The sequence below is a fragment of the Ammospiza nelsoni genome, chromosome 19 (assembly GCF_027579445.1).
Source record: "Ammospiza nelsoni isolate bAmmNel1 chromosome 19, bAmmNel1.pri, whole genome shotgun sequence".
Classification (NCBI taxonomy): Eukaryota; Metazoa; Chordata; class Aves; order Passeriformes; family Passerellidae; genus Ammospiza; species Ammospiza nelsoni.
The window spans coordinates 1,570,905-1,582,667 of record NC_080651.1 but is presented as its reverse complement, the minus strand read 5'-3'; the positions used below and the strand labels follow the sequence as shown (position 1 = coordinate 1,582,667).

At 41.0% G+C, this 11,763-nt stretch overlaps 1 protein-coding gene across 2 annotated transcripts in view; it reads right to left on the bottom strand.

The window, feature by feature from the left end:
* Positions 1–89: 89 nt before the first annotated feature.
* PRKCA (protein kinase C alpha) overlaps positions 90–11,763 on the bottom strand; it is a 144,105-nt gene continuing 132,431 nt past the window's right edge. For both annotated transcript variants that reach the window (XM_059485595.1, XM_059485596.1), the window contains 4 exons: positions 10,055–10,135; positions 8,586–8,693; positions 6,029–6,169; positions 90–2,133 (listed from right to left, as the gene is read on the bottom strand). In XM_059485595.1, coding sequence (XP_059341578.1) covers positions 1,969–2,133; positions 6,029–6,169; positions 8,586–8,693; positions 10,055–10,135 — 495 coding nt within the window. In that variant the 3' untranslated portion in view covers positions 90–1,968. The remainder of the gene's footprint in view (positions 2,134–6,028; positions 6,170–8,585; positions 8,694–10,054; positions 10,136–11,763) is intronic.

Sequence of the window (11,763 nt, the reverse complement as noted above, 5' to 3'; positions counted from 1 at the left end):
CATCTTTCTGACAGAATCTTTGGCACAGGTTCCATGTTTTATTGTCATAAAAGATGGTTAGAAAGTAGGTTCCCCTCCCACCCCACCCCGTTACATATTCTAGTATAAATTGAAGTATTTTATGGCAAATATCTTACTTTTTTTGAGTATGTTTACATGCTGGAAAAATTGTAATCAGTCTGCATGCAGCAACAGAGACATCATGCTTCTGGCATCATCATGCACATCTGACAGACAAAAAGTGCCTGTGGCTGCTAATGGGATCAAGGCAGGAGAGGAAAAAAAAGGGAAATGCACCAACTACTATTTTACATGCTGTAACAAAACCAAAATATGCACAAAACATTATTTACTGATATTTGAGTTAATATCTTCTGGTAAGTAGTAAGAGGAAATATCAAAATTTTTTATCTAAGTGATAGGAGAGGAGAAGATTGCATTAATTACAGTGTTCATCATTGCAAATAAAGTCTATTTCCTTCTCTGCAAGTAATAAGCAGATGTGAAATGAAAGCCTAATTGAACCTCGTATAAAACCTGCAGGTAGCAATTATTATTTAAAAGTATATCTACTTTAAAAAAAAGAGATTATACCCTAAGCCAGTAACAATATTCAAAACCTAAAGTAAAAATCAAAACAATAGCAAGAAAACATTTAGCTAAATCTAAATGGTGTCATTCAGAACAAGAACTTTCACAAATAAAGCACAAGTTGTTTTATAAAATTTTTATAATACTCTTTATGCTTGATACGATTATGTCAATAATATAGATCTGCTTATTATTAACCCTTATTATTAAGAGTTATTACTAAACATGCAAAATTCATTGCATGAAGCATATGTAAAACGTATTAAATTCCATTCTACCAATAAAACCAGTTTTAGGTGCTGCTTTTTTCAGGCTCAATTATTCTACAGCCCAAAGTTTTCTGAATTAAAACTGATTATTTAAGACTAAATCTCACTTGAATTTCATGAGTTATTCTGGAGAAGTCAGGAAGTCACTTGGGGCTGCATTTTTTGTTTATTTAGTATACATAACGCTTTTTTCAATTTACTGTCCTACACTGCAGACTATAAATAAACACATGTAAATAAGATATAAGGAATTACAGTTTTGTTTTACATTCCAGGTTAATAAATTTCATAGTAAAATATTGGTATTAGAACCAGTTAACAGTAAACTTGAGGAGTGGTGTAAATGAAACCAACTGAACAGACAATGGCACCCTGGATCACAGAATAATCTCATGGAGATTAAAAATTCACAAAAGTATTATTAAAATTATTACTATTATCATTATTATTATTATTATTAAAGACAAAATTTCACCCTTGAGTTTATCACATGCTACTCCTAGCACAAATCCTAGAGACGTGGCCACCACCCCAGTGCTTTTATTTGGGATTTTACAGATCAATTCACCAAGCCTCGGGGTCTAATTCGATTTCATACCCCCCTCCCACCCATTCCCAACTATTTTTTTTCCCCTGCCATATTTTTCAAACCCTTTCAGTGCTGTTTTTGCAATGCCTCTCCCCTCCCAGTCTCTGGTGCTGCCCCTGAGGTCTCCGGGGAGGAGCTCCCACCTCCCAGCATCCACCCCCAAGGAATAAATAAATACTCGAGGTGGCTTCTCATTCAGAGCACGTGTCAGATGCTTTTCCAACACAAGGGAGTGGAAAAGGGAGCAAAAGGACGGGGGGAAGTTACAAAATAGAGAACGTACCAAAACATGGGTAAGTTTAACAAGTCTTCTAGAAGAAAAAGTGGGCACCGTACACTAAATTACCTCCTGTTAAGACAACACTGCTGCTGCAAAGCCCAAATCCTGACTAAGTGGCCCTTCCCTCATCCTACACCCTCTAACCCCACAATTTCCAGGCCCAAATGGAATCAACGAGGAGAGAGCCTAAAAATTGTAGGGCCACACCTGCTCCCCACGGCGGGATTTGTTCTGCTGTTTCATGCTACATTTTCCACAGGGGGGTGCACAAACTGGGGGTTGACAAAAGAGAACCCTTCAAAATCCGTTTGGTCTATGTTGGCAATGACCAGCTGATCTGGGGGCGTCAACACCGGCTGTCCTCGCGTGAAGAACTTATCGAAGTTTTCGGCCCCTTTGCCGCACTGCAAGGAGAGAGAAAAGCAGAAAAAAAAGGCTGAAAAAAGCCAGCAATACAACAGTGAAGTTGTCAGGATACATGCAAGGCATGTCTCTTACGAGTAGTTGAGGGAAAATTTTCTTTTCAGATATTTTGACAAAAAAAAAAATCCCAGACAAACAGTGAAGTTTTAATAGCTGAATCCTGATAAAAAGCAGTCAGAAAGGTTTTCATCCATCAGCATGAGGTGACGAGATAAAGAGGCTTTTAAATATTCAGCATTGCTTGGGATACAAAAGGAAAAAGGAAATATTTTGATAAACATATGTTGGCAAGAGATACTTTCTTTGTCAAGTTGTTTCACTCTTTTTAAATGCCTTATCGTGCAAAATTAAATTTTCCCTGTTAGTCTCTATTTCCTTTGTGATCTGCAAAAAGCTTAATGCAATTCATTTATGTGCTTTGAGTCTTCACTGAACAGGCATTAAATTCCTGAATTCCTATATATTCATAAATTTATTTATTTTTATTTATAAATTGAGAAATTCATAGATTCCTATAAATTCACCGAACTCCTATAAATTCATAAATTACAGCAGGGTCTCAGTCCTGGGCAGGGCAGGAGCACATCCTGGACAGGTTCTTGTTCCAAAACTTGCTATCACAGGTTTTCTCTTTAATTTTCTTAAGAGACCCATTTTGGGGCCAAGTCCAGCCAAGAAGGGGGTTAAATGCAGCTACAGCCTGAGCACAACTCCTTCAGAACAAAAGAAACCAGGTTTGTAGAAAGAAGAGTTTGGAGGAATGCAGAAAAGACTTGATAAGCAGGGGAGTGTGATCAGAAACCTGCTAAAAAATAGAAAGGTGGTACTATAAAATTAGCTTATGTGCAAGAAAAAAAAAGAATATTTGAGGAAAATGAGGCATTGAATATTGTGGAGAGGTGAGGAGGAAACAGGTAAATTGCTCATCTCAAAACTACTGTAAATTTAGAGGCACAACAACCAGCTCAGAGCAGCCAAAATAGGAGATTTTTTTATTGCTATAAAGGAAATTTTTCTAAAAACGATATACAGGTAAGCATCATCCTGCAATAAAAATTATGCTATTTTCTTTCTTTTTGGAAATTTTTTCCTCTTTTTTTCAGCAAATGGAAAGTACTCAAACAAGCTGGACATTGAACCCAAAGTTCCTGAGACCACTGGGTCTCTCACATTGCTTAGGCTAGTAGGGGCTAAATATATATATTTACATATAATATATATAAATATAAAAAAATAAATATATAAAATATATATATCTATTTAGCCTCTCTCTCTCTCTATATATATATATACATAAATATATATAAATATAATATATCCATGAAATATGGGTATATTTTAGGCGCAAACAGAGTAACTTATAAATAAATTTGTATCTTCAATGATTTATTTGTCTTCACATTAAAGAGCAGCACTGAACCTTAAAGCATTATTAAAGTACAACTGAAATTACAGGGCTTCTCAAACACCTAAACTTGGAAATAGGAGTAAAATGTCCTTGCCAAATAATCAGTCTATGCCTATAACCTGTGAAATGTCAATCTGGAAGGGAACATGTTATTTACAGCACCCAACTGCTGACCCAAAATCTGCAGCTCTGTGTTTGAGTGAGGACAGTGGAAGCAGCAGGATTATTCCTGCAGGAAAGCACTTCCTAGAGAAGATGTACCTACAAAGGTTTCCCAAAAAATATCACCCCAAACAAAGCCTGTAAATGCATCCATATCTTCAAACAGATTAAGGGTTGTGTGTTTTTTGCTTTCTAAAATCAATATCCATGCCTGGAGGGATTTAAAACTTGTGTAGATGTGTTTAGGGACATGGGTTACTGGTGGGCTTGGCAGTTCTGGGTTAATGATGATTTTAAAGGTCTTTTCCAACCCAAATGATTCTATAAGTGTATGATACTGATACAAATAGAATCAGAATGAGTTGTGCACAGGGTATGCAAATACTGGACTTGGATTTTAAGTTATTTTTGTCCAGGAGAGTCGGGCTCGGTGTGAATCCGCCTCGGTGTGTTTTAATAGCAGCCTGTGCAAACAAACCAGGTCATGATAACCAGGGAGACAGAGCAAGGCTGCTCTGAGGAGGAGCCAGGACCTGCCAGGAGGCTCTGATGGAACCAAACCACACTTGAAGCTTTTAGCACCTTCAGGCTGGTGTTACTTTTAACTTCAAGGAGAGTCTAAGCACTCCTGAGCTAATAAAAATTACACATGTGAAGGTACATCTGCTTTATGATCAGCTTTAAATTTGCCTTGAGAAGCATGTAATAAAAATCTCAAACAAAATAAGATCTAAGAGTTCCTCTTTGCATAGCCAGCTCTGGGGAAGGGTTGGCTGGCAGCACCACACAAGTTCTTCACTTATTTACACCCTTCCCTGCCTGCAAAATCCACACCAGAGCATAAAGGTATTTTCTTTAGCAATATACACCCTTCTCAGCTTCAACTCTCCTCCTGCTCAGGCAAAAAAGTCATTTGTATGAAAAAGAGTGAAGAATAATTCAGGTACTGGCATCCCTCTGTTCATTAGTTTGTGACAGACACCGGTATGTCTGTATTGGCAAATAAATCAGTGTAAAGCAGTCATGCTACACCTGAAGTGCTAAAGCCAGCCAGGATTCTCAGCTGAAAAATAAAAGGGTTAGAGAAGAAAGGTTCAATGTTAGGACATAACAATTTACAGCAGTTTCTTAAAGCTTGTGTTCTTGTGTGCAAACTCTTCTCTTTGCCTGTCAATGAAGCACAGTACATGCTGAAAGAAATTCTGGCTCAACAAGCAAAGCTCTTCCAATTCTATTATGCAAACAGCTCTCAGGATAAGGACACCTTTCCACTAGCCAGGATTTCTAAAATGTTCCTATAGTTACATGTGTGCAAACCAGTAATGAACATGGAAAATAAACCAGGGATTAATCCTGCAAACTGAGCAGACAGTGCTGTAGGATGGGGAATAAAACCCCCTGTGCTGGGCAGACAACCATGGAGAAATTCACCCCTCTAATCCAAACCCCTCAGTCAGATCCTGACTTAGATGCTGCTCAGAGGAGACAGTTGTTAACCTCATTTATGACCAGTCTCAAGCAGCTGAGGAGGATGTGCCAATTTTCCCTGTGTTCACTCCTCACGCCGTGTGTGACCATCCAGGCAGGGCTCAAACCACTGTGAGGCTTTTTTGTAAGGCACAAAGTTCCCCAGGTTCCACCCAAGCACAACCAGGCTCACAGACAGCTCTGCCCTCACCAAATGGCCTCATTTCAGCCATGCCCCAGATCTGCAGCTGCAATCCCACCCATGGGGAGCAGGGCTGCAGCCACAGCCAGGGAGGGAAATGAGGCCTCAGGTTCAGCTTTTCTATAAACGATGCCTCAGGTTTGAATTTTTCTGTTTTTCACGTTCTGTGCTGCTTTAGTGTGTGGAGCTGGGCTCACATCAGGGCATGCTGAGCTCTGTGCACAGAGCAGGGAGACAAAACAATTCCTGCTCCAGCTGGGCACCAAGGACAAATGATCCAAATCTCAGCCCAGGAGCACAAACACCGTGGGCTGGAGAGAGAAAAACAAGCAGGGTGGGACTTCATGAGCTAAAGCTGTAACTGGACAATTAAATCCAATATTCAAATGGACCAAAAGTTATAAAAATGTGAGATCTCATGACCAAGCTCTCTTCTGTTACCATTTTGGAGCCATCCAGGCAGAGCCATGACTGTGGCTCTGGTACTGCCACAGGGTGTGGCCTTTGAAGGCTCTTCAGTAAATATCCTCTTTAGTCCCCTAAACTCCATCTGGCCTCTGTTCCAGCTCCTTAAGGTATCAGTTTTGGTGACCCAGATGGGCCAGTGAGGCATCTGGACCTCTGGCATCTCACTCACCACTTTAGGTTTGAAAGGTGGCTGAATCTCTCTGTTCTCCAATTTCTCCCAGTCAATTCTCCTGAAGAAAGCATGTTCCCTGATGTCTCTTTCACCTTCCAGGCCACAGCCAAGGCGTTTTGCAGGATGTTTAGTCATCAGCTGTTGGGAAGAAAACACCAAACTATTCAGTTTAATGCTGGAAAGAAAGTGAGAGGACTTTGCCCTGCCTGCAACGCTCTTGCTCCTCCTCCTGAAGATACACACTGCTCATAAAATTGTTTTGAAAAGCTAAAATGAATTTTTGGAAGAATTTTCTTGTTTCATCACTGGAGCCAGCAAATCAGCAGCAAAATTAGGGGCTGCACTGGGGGAGATTTTCCCACTGGGCAGAGGTTGCTGCTGGCGGTGCAGGTGATGCCCAGGACACGCTGCCATCCCTGCTGCCTCACAACTCACTCCTGAATTTCACCTCCAGTCTCTCAGCTCAGTCTTGCAGACCTCCAGAACAGCTCCAGCTCTATCTCAACAATCAATTAAACATCATAAATTCCAATGCACTAAAGCTCCATGAAGTCCAACCCCCCCACACTCCCATTTCATTTTTCTGGGCTTGTTCAAGACATCTCATTACAGAGCCTTTTATTCTTTGGCACCCAGCTGACAACATCTAATCTGTGTTTCCTCCCTTGCATTCTTAATGACATCCTGGTCAATACCATACCCAGTTACAGAGATTAAACAGACTTGGGGAAACAAACCAGCCCCAAATCCACCAGCCTGGTGTGCTTAGAAATTAGAATGTGCTCCCTAATTAAGAAGTTCCTCAGCATTTTCCAATTGTGTACATTGGGAATTGTGCAATGTAGCCTTAAACTCTCACTTCAAGTTTCGTGGGGACTTTTGAAAGCTCTTTTACAAATTAGATATGATTAATGTACTGCTGGGAGTGATACCTCAACAGATCTTCTGAAAACCTCAGTACCACTTTAGTCTCCTTCCAAATGTTGAGTTGATCTGATTCCAATTTTGAACCTAAAATAAAAGTGACTCTAAGCAGGTTTGGGAAGCAGCTGTGCACTGGGCAGGAATCACAGCCTTCTTCAAGATTAACAGCAACATTCCCATTTTTGTTACATTTTCCAAACCCTTGCTTTAACAGTAGGTGATAAAAGAAAATGAGAGTATTGATTCCAGTAGTTTTAACTCTTTCCAAAGTTGCTGCATTTACCAAAACCAACAAACTCTCAATCAGTGGAATGGAAGTCAAGCAGACAAATCAATTCCAAGAGCAGAGTGGGCACGTTTGTCTTGCCCAGTGGTGCCCAGTCCTGGGATTGCTGAGCCACCACTGACTGCAAGGGTCAGAAACTTTCTCATATTGACTTCTTAGCTCAGGAAAAAACTTCCACTGAAACCTGAGATCAATTTGTCAGTTTAGCAGATGAAAAACATGTCAGTATCAGAGACTTGCTCAAAATCTCAAGGTGCAGGGTAATTTTAGTTTTCTGCCCTCCCCTGACATGAGCACACAGAAGCAGCAAACAGGGGAGCTGAAAACTGGGCAATTTCATCAGGTTCAGGCTGTGCTGTTTGAATATGTGATTGTCACGACAAGGCAGCAATCTGAATGTACTTTACAAAAATACATCATGTTTATTTTTTGTTGGCCAGCACATCTACACTGGGATAAGCTCCAAAATTAGCATGGTCTTTCATTTTACCTTCTTGTTCCAAGCACCTTTTCCTTGATGATTTTCTTTAATGGACTAATATCCTGCCCATGTATAATACTTCATAAATGGTTGAAAAGGATAGGAAGAATGTAAATACCAAATTAACTAAGTGCAGTGGTGTTTTATCAGTGTAAGTCAGACATCAAATAACCCATTACAGGCGGTGGATTGGAAAAGCTGCAGACTGATAGTGCTCTGGAGAATCACATGGAATCAAAGGGAAGTCAAATGAATTCTTTTTTCCTAAGCTAATCCCCTGAAGCCAAATCTATTCTTTTCCTCAAAAGTAAAAAAAAAAAAAAAAAAAAAATTAATTTAGTATCTAAGAGCAATTTTAGGCCACACATGTACCACTGGGTCAGAATTTCTCTGTGGTTTCATTGCATTTATGCTGAAGATTTTCACATAAGCTCATCTTCACCTACATTTACAGATGATCCTCCTCACCTCCTGAGCTCTGATCCTGTAATTAGGCACTCTGGGCTGAGGACTGGCTGGAGCATCTCAGCCAAGCTGAGAAATCTCACCCTGCAGAACTGGGGCTGTGCTGCCGTGGGTCGAGAGGCAAAGCAGGGGGACACTCTTCACACCATGGTCCTGTTTATAAATTCTGCTCTGCATTTGGCAGCCACTGATTCTGACATTTGTTCTTTCCATAAAACAAACAGGCACAGTGGGAAGAGCCCAGCACTTAGCAGTGACACCAAGTGACAACACAGCTCAGCACTGCCTGACAGAAGTTGCACTTTAAAATACTACAGTGCTGTGTCAGAGCCAGGCAAACCCAGTGACTCACAAGGACTGCCAAAAGGAACTGAATGATAAATAACATTTTAACTCACCCCCTTGCAGATGGAGACTGCTTCTTTGGACAGTGATTTTGGGTAGGAAACATTATGCTCCATTATGGACTGGAATAGTTCATCTTCATCTTCCCCATCAAATGGAGGCTGTTGAAAATAAATCACAAGTGAGTAATGCACTGAGTTTTCCTTTTTGTGCTTTTAAATTCTCCACTTTTTATGGAATGGCATGACAACACCATGCCCAAAACCATCCATATACAGCAGTGCTCCTGGTCCAGGAACACCCCCAAACCCACAGCAATCTGCAGCCGGGATATCTGCTGACCCAGAAGCTTAGTGTTTGACAGTCTCAGATTAAAATCAAGGAGAAATGTTCATTTCTGTCCCCAGAATAGCAGCCAGGTTAATGAAATGTGTGCAGGATTATCTTTGTGATCAGCTTTAATCAGTTTTTAAAGCTACTGTGCACCAGACAGGCAAAATACTTCAAAGGGTGAAGTTTGGAGAATAACTTTCAATTACCTTGTGCTAAGGTATATCCATTCCCCACTTAATTCCAGTTGGACTCCAGTTTGTTTTATGTTCTGGCTGTGGATTCTGCTGCTGAGACTATCACAAGAAAGGGCTGCACTATACTTTAAAATACAGGGGTGGGAAAGTGCCCATGGATAAATCCCCAGGATATGGGCCCTGTGCAAGCCCACTAATGGTAAATCTCCTTTGCCACAACGCATTCAATGGCCAATATTTGCAATTCAGCCTGCAAATGTTAACAGCTGCAGTTGCTACACACTGAAACTTTTAAATGTCCACTGGAATTTTGCAGAGAAACTCTTTAAGGCATTTGTTACAGATGCATGTTGTAAGCTTGGGAAATACCTGCCTTTACCTAGCACTCCCTGAAAGCCAATTGCAGGAATCTTTTTCAACTCAAGACTAAGAGAACTCCTTCAGGCTGGTGCTCTTCTGCCATTTCTTGCAGCACAGTGCTGCTTCCCCACCCCAGTGACTCAGAGCAGCCTCTCATTAACTGTGCAGAACGAGGGGCCTGTAACTGAGCACATTTCCAAGTGCTCAGACCCATATTTTACCCCCAGGACACACAGTACAAAAACTGTATTCTTGGGACTTAACTGCAATGCAGAGCTTACACACACTCTTATTATGCTTCCCTGTGGTTTCAAACTCCTAAATGGTATTTCTTCCACTTGACATGCATTTTCCTGCTCAAGTGTCTCCCTTTCAATCCTGAAGATGGCTATTTATAACATTATTGCAGTACAAAGGAGCTGTATTCAAAGGCAGAGCTTGATTATGTGGGTGCAACATAAAGAGCTTAAAGCCTAAATACATTCTCAGTTGAGTCAGTCAAGAGTACAAGGAGATAACAGCAGAATGAAAGGCTTCAATCCCATCCTGTAATGGTCTAAACCTTTAGGGAGCCTTGAAACAGAGCAGCCTTGGAGGGCAGGAGGAGGTCACAGAGCACAGAGGGGGAATCTTACCTGGCCAGCCAACATCTCATAGAGCAGCACACCATATGCCCACCAATCCACAGACTTCCCATACGGCTGGTAAGCAATAATCTGCATAATCACAAAAAAAAGCAGAGGAAAAACCCCTGTGTTAACTCACCCCAGCATTAGGTACATGTGTGACATGCAGAGAAGGACAGATTTCCTTGCAAAAGGCCAGAAAGACAATCCTGTAATCCTCACTCCAGCTCGTCACGGGTTTCAGTGGGAGTTGGATTGTTTTGCAAGCGTTAGGCTAAACCCACCCACGCCCTTGGGTACCCTGATATCTTGGAAAATACAGCTCAGAGACTTCCTGGGATGTGCATTTGAGGCCAAAGGAGGAAGTACAGCAGCACAATGTAGGAAACCATTATCCCAACTGTTTGTGACAAAGTCTGAAATCATGAGGCTCACTTAACTTATGGACTATCAATAATTAAACCTTTCTTTTCAATATGTATATTTTTGTTCTGCTGGAAAAGGAATCAAAACTTAGGAAAAGAGCAAAACTCGAAAAACCTCAGTTGTTTTCCCAAGCTGCATGAGTGTGATACTCAGGACAAAATACTAACTACACCAAAAAGAAAGGGGGTTCTGCTGTTCAGACCAATGGAAATGTCAAGTATTTTCCATGCTCTGGGTTCACATGTGACTCACAGAGCAGTACAAATGGAGTTGTGACACAGGGAAAGGCTGCAGGTGCCAGCAGCACCCAGGTCACCCCTGCATGACCTCTTTAACCAGGGCCTCTTCAGAGTGAGAGGCCATTGTTTTAAGAGCTGCGTTTGGTGATGGTGTGGAGGAGTTTGGAGGTGCAGGTGCTCCTCAGATCTTTCCAAACAACTGTGAAGGGATTCTGTGAATTGGGAAGGGATGGAGGAGAGCCCAGTCCCTGCCCATCCCCACTGAAGCAGCATCAGAGCCTCAGACTCCAACCTCTCTTCTACTCTGGAATGAGCAGGGAGCTGAGGCAGTCACAGCTCCAGAGGGGTTTGCATTTCATTCTCCTGTTTGCTCGTGTTTTTACTCTTTGTGAAATAAATTGCCCAGTCAAGTACACATCACACATCCCAAATTTTTTAGTAGTCTGAAAGAGAAGCTGAACTGCCAAGTTCTGTAGTTGCTCAGGAAAATTGTGAGTCACCAGTGCAATAAAGCAGGACTGCCTGGCTACTAAAGAAAATTATGGCCTCTGTGTGGATATATGTCCTTGCCTGAGATACAGCAGCACATAATTTAGAAATTACTGCAATGTTTCTAACCCAAGGATTTCAAAATCAATTGTGCTTTGGAATGTATTAGACAAGCAGAGATAATAACAAGATTCTCATCTGGAAGACCCTGCATAAAGGCAGTCCATATTAGTTGTCTCTTAGCAGTAATATGGGCTTAAAAAATATATATTTGGGACATTCATTTCATCTTATAGTGACATACTTGGTTACTCTCCCTTCATTTCCATCACCAGTAAGTTCCTGCCTTTTGATTTATTAAATCAATATTGCCTTTTGAAACACCAAACACTTTCAAAGTTTCATCCAGGAAAAATACTGGCCTCTACACACAGAAAATGACAAAACATTTCATCCTCAGTCCTTCTCTGACAATGTCTTCCTGTCTTATGGAACAGAGTATTTTATATAAAAAGGGGATGTTTTTCAGGTCATTGTTTTGCAAGGGCAGAACGTTTTGTACAA